The sequence below is a fragment of the Gouania willdenowi genome, chromosome 5 (assembly GCF_900634775.1).
Source record: "Gouania willdenowi chromosome 5, fGouWil2.1, whole genome shotgun sequence".
In the NCBI taxonomy this organism is placed as follows: domain Eukaryota; kingdom Metazoa; phylum Chordata; class Actinopteri; order Blenniiformes; family Gobiesocidae; genus Gouania; species Gouania willdenowi.
Window position 1 is genome coordinate 2,218,543 of NC_041048.1, and position 15,282 is coordinate 2,233,824.

General features: G+C 32.3%; 1 protein-coding gene across 1 annotated transcript in view; it reads right to left on the reverse strand.

The window, feature by feature from the left end:
• Positions 1 to 15,282, reverse strand: part of grip2b (glutamate receptor interacting protein 2b) — a 163,106-nt gene that overhangs the window by 23,825 nt on the left and 123,999 nt on the right. The window contains exons 15-21 of the mRNA XM_028447334.1: positions 14,641 to 14,704; positions 14,277 to 14,422; positions 10,137 to 10,281; positions 6,488 to 6,627; positions 5,073 to 5,267; positions 3,762 to 3,918; positions 871 to 982 (exon numbers count right to left, since the gene is read on the reverse strand). Coding sequence (XP_028303135.1) covers positions 871 to 982; positions 3,762 to 3,918; positions 5,073 to 5,267; positions 6,488 to 6,627; positions 10,137 to 10,281; positions 14,277 to 14,422; positions 14,641 to 14,704 — 959 coding nt within the window. The remainder of the gene's footprint in view (positions 1 to 870; positions 983 to 3,761; positions 3,919 to 5,072; positions 5,268 to 6,487; positions 6,628 to 10,136; positions 10,282 to 14,276; positions 14,423 to 14,640; positions 14,705 to 15,282) is intronic.

Here is a 15,282-nt window from a genome sequence, read left to right on the forward strand (position 1 = left end):
AGATAGATAGTAGATAGATAGATAGATAAGCTAGATAGATAGATAGATAGATAGATAGATAAGTAGATAGATATGTATATAGATAGATAGATAGATACGTAGATAGATAGATAGATACGTAGATAGATAGGTAGATACGTAGATGGATAACTAGATAGATACGTAGATAGATAAATAGATAGATGATAGATAGATAGATACGTAGATAGATAAATAGGTAGATAGATAGATAGATATGTATATAGATAGATAGATAAATAGATACGGTAGATAGATAGATAGATAGATAGATAGATACGTAGATAGATAGATAGATACGTAGATAGATAAATAGATAGATAGATAGATAGATACGTAGATAGATAAATAGATAGATGATAGATAGGTAGATAGATATGTATATAGATAGATAGATAGATAGATAGATAGATAGATAGATAGATAGGATAGATAGATAGATAGATACGTAGATAGATAGATAGATAGATACGTAGTAGATAGATACATAGATAGATAAATAGATAGATGATAGATAGATAGATAGATACGTAGATAGATAAATAGGTAGATAGATAGATAGATAGATAGATAGATAGATAGATAGATAGATAGATAGATAGATAGATAGATAGATACGTAGATAGATACATAGATAGATAAATAGATAGATGATAGATAGATAGATAGATACGTAGATAGATAAATAGGTAGATATATAGATAGATAGGTAGATAGATATGTATATAGATAGATAGATAGATAGATACGTAGATAGATACATAGATAGATAGATAGATAGGTAGATAGATACATAGATAGATACATAGATAGATACATAGATAGATACATAGATAGATACAAAGATCTTACTTCAATCTCTCTCAGTAATTCTGATTGGCCACAGGTCTCCAGGTCCTCTAGTGCCTGACACCAAAAACTATCTTCTGGATCCAGTAAAATACCGTCTGGTTGGCCCATAAATCTATTAAACAAACACATAAAAACACTTTGTTTTTTACACCGTTTACGTCAACTAATAATATCATTGGCCAGATCAGCTGCAAAATATGACTTACATAAAACACCAATAAGTGATGATGTCATTAAAAGGTCATTTTGTCTCTAGATATGGGGCAACTGATTGTAAAGTTCCACATGCTAAAATAAACAGAAACCTTTTGCAACAATTAGCAACAAATCGCATTTAAAAAACAAGTGAATTTTTTTGTTATTTTTGAGCAGATACACAGCAATATCTGTGACATTTACTTTTCTCGTAAAAGTATAATGTTACTGTTTTTTAAAAATGAAATCTAAATGTAAACATAATTGTTAAATATTAAATATCAAATCTAAATCTAAATGTTGAATCTAAATCTAAATGTTAAATATTAAATCTAAATCATAAATTTAAACCTAAATGTTAAATATTGAAAACAAACCGAAATGGTAAATAATACATCTGAATCTAAATCTAAATTTTCAATGTAAATCTTAAATCTGAATATAAAATTTTAAATGTAAATCTAAATGTTAAATATTGAATCTAAATCTAGATGTTAAATCTAAATATTAAATGTAAATTCTAAATATTAAATCTAAATGTTAGATTTAAATCTAAATCCTAATCTTAAATGTTAAATCTAAATCTAAATATTAGATTTAAATATAAATGGTAAATGTAAATCTTAAAAGAAAATCTTAAATGTTGAATCTAAACCAAAATCTAAATATTAAATGTAAATCTTAAATGTTAAATATTACGGGTGAAACTAAATGTTTAGCTTACACCCAAATTTTAGAAGTACCAAAATAAAAGCTCATTGATGTGAAAGAGCACTATACACGGAGTGATTTGTTGCTAAATATTGCAAAACGTTGCCGTTTATTTCAGCAACTTTACAATCGGTGCCACATATCTAGAACAGTCATGTGTATATATCTATAGAGAAGCAACTCTTTCTGCTTCAACCTAATCTAATCCTTTAACTCTTTGTCTGACTAGATTAATTTAGCATTTTGTTCCTCTCGCCATCCTCCCACAATCCCTCTCTGCCCCCAGTGGCGTTACATAACTATCCTCACAAGGCTTATCTCTATGACTCAGCAATAAACTCTATGCACATCAATGCACAATAATACACAATACACAGACATGGAAACGTAGTCAGCCTCAGCGGCTCCAAATAATCTCTACGATCAATACTTTATCACAGCGTTTCATTGGATTAAAACGACGTATATGTTGTACTAGAAATAGCTCGTGGTGAATTTGCAGAGTAATGCCTTTAAGATTACAGGCTAATATGATTACATAACAAAAATAATAGAAAAATATAATAATAATAATAATACTAATAATAAATACATCAATAATAATAATAAATAATAATAAAAGCATTAAAGGAGGAACATTAGAGCAGGTAAGAGTTCAAGCTCAAAGATGGAAACAAGTGGACCATGATGATGATGATGATGATGATGATGATGATGATGATGATGATTCTTGTCCAGAGCTGCACATCACATTGGTAGTAACGGACAGGCCAGTGGAAAATAGGACAAAATGCATGATGGCACCACCGCCTAAAGACTTGCTTGAGGAATTTAATTAAGCAGAAACTGATGTGAAACGTGAACAACTTTTTATACTATAGACTATAAAAGTTGGATATTCTATGTATTTCTACTAGAGGTGGGACTCAATCAATTCATTTAAAATCTAATTAATTAATCTCGACTAATCTAAAATAATCTCTTACCAGTATTTGACATGAGAAGCAACGCTTTCTAGTTTAAATGTATTTTGGTTTATGACTGAATCAATGAAAACTATAAATGAGCTTAAACAATTAAATACTGTTTATTATTTCCATCACTGAGTGCTAACATAATGTAAATATGAATAAAGAATATCATGATTGCATTGTTCACAAACTTGAATTTAACGGAGCAATACTGATGCTTTTATGAATTCTTGATAAACTTTCTGAAACAAATGTGTTTTTGCGTATTAAAATAAAAAATATACAAAATGGCAACAATACACAAAAAAAACTACAAGACAAACACAAAAAAAAAAAAAACAAGAACAAAAATATAAGACAACAAAAACAAAACGTTTTAAAAACACACAAAATAAGTAAAAAAAAATATATATATATATATACACAAAAATAATAATAATCAGAAACACACAAAATGACATAAAAACACATAAAAACAGATACAAAAAATTAAAAAATAAAAATAAACTTAACCCAAAAACAATTATATATATATATATATATATATATATCAGAGGTGGGACTCAATAAAAAAAATAAAAAATCTAATTAATTAGAGACTTTGTCAATAACTAATCTCGATTAATCTAAATTTAAGTACGGTAAGCGATATTCATGCTTTTCTGGATTCTTGCTTTACTTTCTCAAACAAATGTGTATTTTGTGTATAAAATTTAAAAAACTAACTCTTTCTTAAACTATTTCCACACAACTGGCCTTTTGTTTTCCATCTGCGTTTTTTTTAATTTAATTTTTTTTTTATTAATTCAAATTAACGCCTTCGAAGCACAGCAACGTGTTCTCCTCTGGTTCTCCTGTTTATTGTGTTGTGATCTGTGCATCAGTGTTATGGGTAAACTGGGAACTCGTGCAATGAAGAAGGTTCTGCACTGTTTGGTAACAAACGGCTGAAATAACACGTAACAAGCAGATTGTGATGTTTGTAGATAAATGAATAGAAACATTCGTCCTCACCCTGATGGTTTGTCCCAGTCATCTTCGCTAAAGCCTCCGTCGCTAAACGGGTAGTTCTTCCGACGCCCAGGAGGGGGCGTTGTGCTGCGCTGCTGCTTTGTGCTTCGCCACTCGTGTGGATGGAGAGCAATTCCAGCTCCCTGCTGACTGTACGTGCCTGAGCAGGGAAGAGGAAATACAGTGAAAACCAAAATTAGAAGAAAAACATACACATACTGTAGAGGACAACAAAAACTCAAAACAAAAAATAAGAGAAAATTATACAAAATGACAAAAATAAACACAATAAACTAGAAACGCACAAAATATAATAAGAAAAATAAGATTTATCAAAAAAACACAAAAATGACTCCAGAAAACACAAAATTACCTTACAAAAATACCCAAAAAGAAAAAAACGACTGAAATGACTCCAAAAACACACAAAATAAAGATAAAAATATACAAAATGGCCACAATACACAAAAACAACAAGAAAAACACACAAAAAAACAAAAGAACAAAAATATAGTAAAACAAAAACACAAACCGACATCAAAACACAAAATATACAGACATTAAACAATCTGTGATTTACTCGCTAACTTTAGCCACCAGAGTGTGTAAACCCAATGTTTAAGGGAAAGTAAAGGTCCCTTAGGAGAGCTTTTCTTCTCTGCTTCATTGTCTAATAATAATAATAATAATAATAATAATAATAATAATAATAATAATAATAATAATACATCTTATTTGTAATGCATTTGATACCAAATCTCAAAGTGCTACAAGATTAAAACAATAAAACACAACATATATTAAAAACAAAACTAAAAAAAAAGCATTTGCTGTTAAAAAAAAAAAAAACAAACCTCAGAGTTGGAACTGTCGCCCCCTGTGGTCATAGATTATTTTTCAGGTCAAAACTGATTTAATCCTCTTTGGGTAAAAATAAGAGGTTTACAACAACATCTTTAACTTTTCCTGATTGTTTAGAGCAAACAAAAGCAGCACAAATTGTCTTTGTGACTAAAAAGTTGATAAATGATTAAAAAAACTGTTAAATTATCTATAAATCAGGCTGAAAGTTTCACTCCAATAGAAAACAAAGGGATGTTTACAGGCAGTGGGGCCGTGTGACATCATCAATCACATGATTTCAAGATGGAGGAACACAGGCTCTAAACTTTAAAGTAGTCCCATTTTTAAAAGTGAATTAAATGAATATAGTGCAAAATAATGTGTTTTATTAGACATACATCTACTAATAAGGACATTGCAAAGATTTTAGGCCAGATGTGTAAAAACAGGGGAGGGTCCTTGAAGTGTCACCTTGGCTGCCGTATCCAGCGTCCAGGCCTGATCCGTCCCATGAGTCCATGGCTGAGTCCACACTGGGAATGGTGGTGGAATAAAGCTCTGAGAGTTTATTGGTTTGTTGACTGTCCGTCAGATCATCCTCAGGGTCACTGATGTCGTTCTCCGTCGTGTCCTCGCCCTCTGTCGCTGCTTTCCTTTCCTCCAGATCTTAAAATGTTAAAAAGATCAATTATTGGCTGGTTTTTTACAGTCAACAGTGAGAATATTGTTTAATTTGGGACATTTTGTAAAAAGAAACAAAAAAAAACTTAAGGAAAATTACAAGATTTTAGAAAATAAAAAACTGAGAGTTCTTTCAACAATTTCAGATGAAAATGACTGCCATCATGTGATAGAAGCATGTAATGGGGAACACAGGGATCCCTGGTAAATATGTGGAGTTCTATTGAATTTGTGTATTTGGAGGAGCTGAGATATCTACAATTTAATTATTTGGTCATTTACACAATAATTAATGATTTCTCTGTCATTTTTACTTTCAACTGCGGGCCGAATCGGCTGCTCTAAAGGGCCAGATTCGGCCCCCGGGCCTTTAGTTTGATACGTGGTTTAGTGTTTTTGGGGTTTTTTTTCAAATTTGGGAATAACATTCATGACTCTCATGAACATAGTTATTTACTTATTTTAATCTCTTTTCTGTAACATATTTGGGATTATTAACTATATAGTCCTCTGTCTCACACATCCTCCTCTACTTCACTTTTACTGTGAAAGAGCTGTTCCAAATCCTCCTTCTCATTGACAGTAAACTCTAAAGCAGTGGTTCCCAAACTGGGGTGCAGGACCACATTGCAGAGGGTACTTGGAAAGATTTAACAATTATTAAAAAATAATCGAGACATGTTTCTAGTTTCTTTTTAGGCTTTTTAAAAAAAAAAAATTTATGGACGATTCACCACAAACTAACAGTACTTTTGCTCAGTAAAACACTATATTTCCTGGTCATTTATTGAAACAGGATTATTTTACGCTATAGATGCCATAATAAGCTAGATTATACATAGGCGACTGTATTTACAAACTAATGAAGCAAACACATGAAATTTGCATTGGTGGCTTCTTTAAAATAAATGTCACTTTAAATTACACTCATTGTTTGTAATTAGCAGATTAAACCTTAGAGACACAGTTAGGGGTTTAGGAGAGCTCGCTGTTCCATAAATTAAAAAGCATATGATTAAATTACATAGAGGGAACTTATGATATGAAGGCAGTACATGGAACAAAAGAAATTATAAACCACTGCTTTAAAGTATGCACTGTATCACAAGTTTTACACAACTAAAACAGCAACGATAATAGGAGGGTTAAACCTAGTAAACAGTGTTTTATTGGGATCACATGATAACAGATATAACAACACTTACTGTCGAGCAGTTTTTTTATCTTCAGCGTCACCGTCTCTCCAGCCATCTGTAGAAGATGGATGGCTTCACTTAATGGTTTCCCTTTCAGACTGACGCTGTTGATAGCCAGGATACGATCACCTACATGTATCGCTCCTGTCCTGCAGACACACAAACACACTAAGTTATTTGCTCTTATTTATTTTAAACAAATATTGATATTTTTTATTTATTTTACGCCAGTGCTTTTCATATGCATATTACACAAAGGTACTAAATAAAAATAAGCAAGGAATTATCTTCAAAAAACACCAAATTAATGCATTTAGGCAAATATAATGCCAAAAAACTTAGAAATATATAATATAATGCCAATGAAACTTTGACATAAAGCTATATTTAATAGGCTATTACATGTATTTGACCTGATTTAATTGTTTTGTTTTTTTTGCTTAAAAAACTTCTTTAAAGTAAAAGAAAAAAAAAACTTTTTTTTTTTTTGAAAGATCCTTCAGTGATATTATGTCCTAAAATTTGCACTTTTAATAATACATATTTTACAGTGAATGTATTTTTTTCTATTTATAATTGTCTTTTTTGCATTTACAAAAAAAATTAAAATATTTTGTGAGATTCTAATTTAGATTTTTTTTTAATGTTATATATATATATATATATATATATATATATATATATATATATATATATATATATATATATATATATATTGCATTTACAAAACAAATTGTTTTATTAAATTTGGTGTCATTTTAATGCAAGATAATATTTTCTGAACAATTTGAGCCCATTTTTGCTTATTTTTACCCTTTTTCTGTAACTACACCAAACATCATATTTTAACCTATTTTCATCACTTTTTCTTGCCAAATCTTTGCTACATTTATTGTATTTTTGCCACATTACTCCCATTTCTGACACTTCTACATCACATTTCAATGCGTTTTCTGCACATTTTTCCTCTTTCTAGACATATTCAGCACTTATAAACCCTTTCCACCACTTTTCCACCTAATGTCACATATATTGACCCATTATTGTCATTTCTAACCTCTTTTCACCATGTTTCATGCTTATTTTTTTGCCAATTTAACCACATTCACGATTAGTCATGGTCATTATTTGCCAGTTTAAACTAATTGTTCTAATAATGACACTTTTACAATTTGTTCTGTCTGTTTTTTCCACTCTAATTTGCAACTTTTAACCAATTTATGTGATTTGAAAATCACATTTCACCACCTTTTCCCCCATATTTGGTCACTTTCAACCCATTTTATTTCTGAATAAAACAATGATTAATATACTATTGCACAAATAATAATAATAAACTTCCTGGATAACAGTGTCGATTATTCAGATGAATAAATAAATAAATGTGTTTATCACAGATTACTAGCACTGGTTCCCCTCAGGGATGTATTTTAAGCCCTCTGTTGTTCACCCTGTATACTCACGGCCTTGCAGCATCTCATAAAAGCAATGTGATTATTAAATATGCAGATGATACAACCATCACTGGGTTTATCAGCTCAAAAGATGAAACACTTTATCGTGAGGAGGTAGAAAAAGTAGTTTGATGGAGTAAAGAAAACAACTTGCATTTGAACACATCAAAAACATGTAAACTTGTTATTTACTTTTGTCACAATAGAAATCAGTTGCTTATTAATATCAATGATTGTGATGTGCAGATTGTTGAGAAATGTACGTACATTTTCTCATGACTTGAACTGGTGCTCCAATACCAGTAACATTTCTAAGAAAGCAACACAGCGCCTCATCTTTTTACACACGCTTCGTGACTTCACCCAAAATGCTAAGACTCTTTTAAACGTCTACTATTGTGTAATTGAGAGTGTTTTAACTAATTGTATTACTGCGTGGTTTTATAATCTCACTCTGAAAGAAACCTTAAAGGTGCAGTCTGCAACTCTTATAAAAGTGACTTTTTGTCATATCTGCCAAACCTGTCACTATGTAAGGACAGCGTTACATCAAACTAGTAGTTTGTGTGAAAAAAACAGTCTCATTGAGCCCCGCCCCCTGCTGCTCCTGCAGCCTTTGGCAGATTGCCAGAATGCAGCACGACCGAGCAAAAAGAACCAATCAGGGCCAGGATTGTGTTTGATGGACTGTCTGACAGGTGTTGCTCACAGGCCCCGCCCCTTTCCTGGAGCTAGAGCGCTGTCTTTTTTACAGTGTATGGTCTGGAGGAGTAGAAGATGGAATTGATGACTTTTCTGCTTGAAAGGTAATGACTGCTGCTTGATTTATATTATGTTTGATTTGTAATTGTTACACTAGAACTAGTGCATGTGTTGTTTGTGTGTGTGCAGCAGCATCCATTTGAGTGCTATAAGTGACACTGTGTTGTTGCTGCTGCTACTAGAATCTGGTGTGTGCACATAGAGAGAGAGAAGCGCTGCAGTAATATGCTTTTAACAGAGCATGTTATATTACTGTGATGTTGCTGTCTGACTAACGTTAGCTTGTTTGCTCCTCTGGGGGAGGGACTTTGGATCCGAGAGCTGCGGACTGCACCTTTAAACAAAGTGTTTGGCTCAGCTAGCAGCATATTGGCTCCTGGGGGCCACACATAAAGCCAGACTCTTAAACCGAGCTTTACTATTGGTTAATGGGAAAAGGTATCGCTCTATCAAATGTTCTGCTGCTCATTTCAACAAACTGTGATGACTCTAAACAAAGCACTTTCATTTTCGATGGACTTTTTATTGTACAGACTCAACCCAATAGTATTTGATGTGGTTTTCTGTGACTCTTTATTGTACAGTACTTTATATTATAGTATTATTAGTGGCATTGATTGTTGGTTGTTTGTTTTATTATTGTGAAATGTTTCTTTAAATGTTGACTGTTGCACATTTTTTTTCCAATGTGGTTTTAAAGCAAATGGTTAATAAAGTGAGCTGAACTAGAACAATGGTCAATCATCTTACTGACTTATTTTGGGGGTCGAGGGCTGAAAAGGTTGAGAAGCACTGCTCTAAACGTGTCTCCATCTTCACACAGATTATAATCTCTACTGGTGCACTCTGTGGTCATTATGGCTCTGATTGTATCTGCCGTTTGAATGTTGTGCATATTTCTGTTGCCATGGCAGGTGGACGAATGGGAAACGCATCATAATGAGGGATTATGTCATAGTCTGTGTGTGAGGCTCATGTTTGTCATTACATAATCTGTGGTTACCTCGTGTTAACTCACACCTGCTGTTCTACGAAAGAACAAAGGAACTCACCCCTGCTCCTTTTAAACTAAGTATCCACACCAGCATTATATTTCATTGTCTTATTTTTCTTCTTCTGTTTAAGTGCATGTGTGTCATTTAGTTCAAATCCTAAAACCTAAAGTGAGATTAGTCACATTTAAACTGTAACATGAACAAGTAGACAACAAAAAAAAATGTCTAAAAGTATATTTTGTCCTCTGTGTCCAAGCAGAGGTGATGTTTTCTGTCCCAGTGAGCAGAGTTTTAGGTGCCATGTACTTTATTGTTTAAATATGACATAAAAAAATAAAAAATAGTTCCAAAGCTTCTACAAAAACTGGCAACTTAGATTTCCAGTAAAACGCTGTGTGTGTGTGTGTGTGTGTGTGTGTGTGTGTGTGTGTGTGTGTGTGTGTGTACCTCTCAGCAAGGCCTCTCTTGGTTAAGCCTGATATAGTGATGGGGTCAAAAGGCTCCTCAGTGCCTGAGATGGTGATACCCAGAGGGCCTCCATAGCGCTTCAGCTCCACCGTGTAGATGATGCTGCCCGACGTCTCCTGTTCATCTGATACACGCACACGCACACACACACACGCACACAGGCACGAGTAAGTTAATATAACGCACACACCAAATACAAAGCCATTAAAACTGGGGGCCACAGATTTTATGCAGGAAAATAAGTGATTTTAACATAATTTTGCCCTAGTTTACACTTCTACGTACACATAAAATCCAAAACTATGTAAAAAACCAAATATATACAAGCAATAAGTGACAAATATCAGTCCCAACAGGATCTTCACTTTAAAGTTCCTAGATTTTGTGATCAATTTCTATTTAATTAAGGGAATTATTATGTCAAAATTTGAGAAAAATTTACACATTTTGTAAGAATTTTGAGTTTTTTCAACAGTTTAGCATTAAAAATGACTGCAATCATGTGATATAAGCACTGGGAAAACTGAGATCACCTTAAATATTGTTTTTTTTTTACTTGTCTGCACATGCTGTCAAAGGTCAACACTACAAGAAGTGCAATCATTATGAGACAGCAATGCATGTTTTGTTATTGCAATAAAATAAATGTATTTATTTTATTGCTTAATTGTGACCATCACCAGCCCTCCCTAAGGAAGGGTAAGAAATATTTTATTATAGGAAGGATATAAAAAGGGAGAGCAGTGTTACACCTAAGTGGAAGGGGAGGGGGAGGGGAAAGGGAGCAGGGAGGAGAGACTCAAGGTCGGAAATAGAAAGGGTGGGAAGAATAGATTGTTTTACAGTGAGGGTGAGATGTGAAGTTGTAGAATATATTGTGCTTATTATGTGCTTAGTGTGAAGCTTAGCTATAATGGTGGTGGCTGTGGACAGGGGGAATGAGTGAGTGGTCGTACCTAAAGCAGGTATTTGGGATTAACGTGTCTAAAGTTAAGCCCAGTATGAGTTTGATCCCACATCCCAAGGCGTGCCAGTGCATCGTATACCAGTATATGTGCAAAAAAAATGCTACCGCAAACCCAGGAACTGCCCCGGGCCCACAGATGCAGCCAGGCCAGCAGAAAGAGCTGGGGCCAGGGAGACCCAGGCCACCCCCCCACGGCCGAGCAACCCCCCAGATGCCCCCAAGACCCCAGGCTGAGAGGCAGCCACCGCCCCCACACACACATCCGAGGAAGCCCCAAGCAGCCGAGCACCCAGCGCATCCCGCCAGCGACCCCAACCCCCAACCCCAAGGCCCCCGCCTTAAATATTGTTGAGTTTCATTTACACAATGATTCATATTTTTTCTGTCATTTTTTAAACTCCCTCCTGCAGGCCAAACTGGATGCTCCAAAGGGCAGGATTTGGCCCCTGGCCCCTGAGTTTGACACATATGGTGTAATCCATTGATTTCAACAATGTACTAACTATTTAAACTGTAACGGATTACAATTACACATGATTTGTAATCTGATTACGTAACACCATTACATCCGTTACTCCCCAACACTGCACACACACGCGCACAAACACAAACACACACACGCGCACAAACACAAACACACACACGCGCACAAACACAAACACACACACACGCGCACAAACACAAACACGCGCACAAACACAAACACACACACGCGCACACACACACACACACACACACACACACACACACGTTGACACATCAGGACGTGCACACACACATATATTTGACGTAAGTGGGTCAAAACTCTACGGAAAAAGCCCAATTTCAATGGTAACTATGGTAACTTGAGTTAAGATGCATGAATGTATCATCTCCACATCATTCCTAGTGTGTGTGTGTGTGTGTGTGTGTGTGTGTGTGTGTGTACCTTGTAAATTAGATGTATTACACAATCTCCAGCTGATATTTCTTCCTAATGTTTCCTGAGCCACAAAAATCACTATTTCCCTCAGATTTGCTTATTTATGTGTGTCAGCGTGTGTGTGTGTGTGTGTGTGTGTTTGTATATTATTCGTACAAACACTTGGCAAAACCAATGCTGCCCCCTGGTGGTCAGACCTTAAATATTGGATTTTATGAACAGGCGATCACACACAAAGTGTGATTGTATCTGATCTGAGGGTCACATGATCAACATTCATGTCAACATTAGAATAGTAATATCAGAATAATAAAGCATTCTGTGTATTAACACAAGAAAAAACAAAGGCTTTGTTTGTGTTTGGAGTTGTTTTCTATATTTTACTTTTATAATGTAAGTTTTTTGTGTATTTTGGTGTATTTTTGTTCTCCTATATTTGTTTTGTTTTTAAACTTATTTTTTAATAATTGCGTATATTTTTCTCACATTTTGTGAATTTTTGTTGTCACTATGTATATATTTCTTTGATTTAAATTTTTTTTCTGTCACTTTGAGTTTATTTTTTTTCATTTGGTTTTTGGAGTCATTTTTGTACATTTTGTTTATATTTTGTGTATTTTTGTTGTCCATATTTTTGTTGTCCATATTTTAGTTTAGTGTATTTTGAAGTCTTTTGTGTTTTTTTTGTGTCCTATATTTTTTATTTTGAGTTTTTGTTGCTATTAGTACATTTTTGAGTCATTTCTGTGTCGTCGAGACATTAGTTTTTAATCGTCTTGTATATTTTTCTCACATTCTGTGAATGTTTGTTAACACTGTATATTTTTCTGTGATTTTGTATGTTTTTTAAATCATTTTGTGTATTTTTGTTTTCATTTTGATTTTTTAAGTCAGTTTTGTATACATTACAATTTGCGAACTTTTGTTGTCCGATATTTTTATTTTGAGTGTATTTGTTGCTTTTTGTAAGTTTTGAAGTCTTTTCTGTGTTTTTCTGACATTATTATTTGCATCTTTTTTCATCAACTTTTATATTTTTGCACATTTTGTTTTCTCTGATTTTGTAATTTTTTTGTCGTAAATTTGTGTATTATTGTATATTTTACATATATTTTGTGTACATTTGTTGTCCTATATTTTTTATTTTGTGTTTTTGTTGTTCTTTTGTGTGTTTTTGACAAACTTTTTTTGAATGTTTATCATTTTGTATATTTTTCTCACATTTAGTGAACTTTTGTTGTCCCTGTATATTGTATATTTTTTATGATTTTATGTGTATTTGTAGTCATTTTGTGTTTTATGTTGTCCTATGTTTTTTTTGGTGTATTTTCGATTTCACTTTAGTAGTGTGTTTTTGTACAGTTTACTTACATTTAGTGTATTTTTGTAAATGCTACTTATATTCAATGTTTTTTGTACATTTAACTAATATGTAGTGTATTTTTTACATTATACTTATATGTAGTGTATTTTTGTATATTTTACTGATATTTAAAGTATTTTTGTATATTTTACTGATATTTAGTGTATTTTTGTATATTTTCCTTATGTTCAGTGTATTTTTGTATATTTTACTGATATTTAAAGTATTTTTGTATATTTTACTGATATTTAGTGTATTTTTGCATATTTTCCTTATGTTCAGTGTATTTTTGTATATTTTACTAATATTTAGTGTATTTTTGTATATTTTCCTTATGTTTAGTGTATTTTTGTATATTTTACTAATATTTAGTGTATTTTTGTATATTTTCCTTATGTTTAGTGTATTTTTGCATATTTTACTGATGTTTAGTGTATTTTTGTATATTTTCCTTATGTTTAGTGTATTTTTGTATATGTTACTAATAATTAGTGTATTTTTGTATATTTTACTAATATTTAGTGTATTTTTGTATATTTTCCTTATGTTTAGTGTATTTTTGTATATTTTACTGATGTTTAGTGTATTTTTGTATATTTTACTGATGTTTAGTGTATTTTTGTATATTTTCCTTATGTTTAGTGTATTTTTGTATATGTTACTAATAATTAGTGTATTTTTGTATATTTTACTAATATTTAGTGTATTTTTGTATATTTTCCTTATGTTTAGTGTATTTTTGTATATTTTACTGATGTTTAGTGTATTTTTGTATATTTTACTGATGTTTAGTGTATTTTTGTATATTTTCCTTATGTTTAGTGTATTTTTGTTGTTACTCTGTCACACACACAGTTCATAAATCACCTGAGTTGTCTTCATCCTTTCGTATTTTCAGTTTAACCAACTCCTCACACTGCTGGAGGATCTGATCTGCATCTTCTTTGGAGCAGTTCTCCAGCCTGATGTTGTCTATGGCCAGTAGTTTATCACCAGGTTCCAGAGTTCCTGTTCTAGATGAAAAGTCAGAGCAACACAAAAGGTCCAAAAGAAACTCAACAATAACTGCTGCTTTATAGGGAAGCTTTAGATTCATGTATGAAACAGTATTTGGTATTAAAATAGTAAAACTACAGTTTATTAAAAAAAATCTGAATAATATTTCATTTGTAGAAGAAGAATAAAACTTATTTAAATTTAAAATGAAATATAAATGAGGGCTATGACATACCTGTGAGCCATGCTGCCTTTTTTAATATCAGAAATGATGAGAGGCTCTCCTGGTTTCTTACTGGCTGTGAACAAAACATGGCACCACAATATGAAGCTATAGATAGATAGATGGATGGATGGATGGATGGATGGATGGATGGATGGATGGATGGATGGATGGATGGATGGATGGATGGATGGATGGATAGATAGATAGATAGATAGATAGATAGATAGATAGATAGATAGATAGATAGATAGATAATCATTTATTCACACACACTAGTATAGCATTATACCATGGTTTTTCAAATACTTTTTTTTTTTAAAAACTCATTAAAATTATAATTCTTAATAAAAAAGACAGTAATTTATTTTCTAATTACAGCAAGAATATTCAACCATTGAGTCGTGGAAATAAAATTAAATACCTAGTAATAATACAATTTAAAAAATACTCATTAAAATTATATTCCTAAATAATGAAAAAAATATACAATTTTTTTTTTTTCTAAATTGCAGTAGCGTCCTTAGAACAGAGTTTTTCAACCTTGGAGTCGTGAGCCCATGTTTAAATAAAAAAAAAAATAAATAAAAAATTAATCTTTTACCTTTAAAAAAAACATGATTTATTTCTTAGATTTTATTGATCTATTTTGCA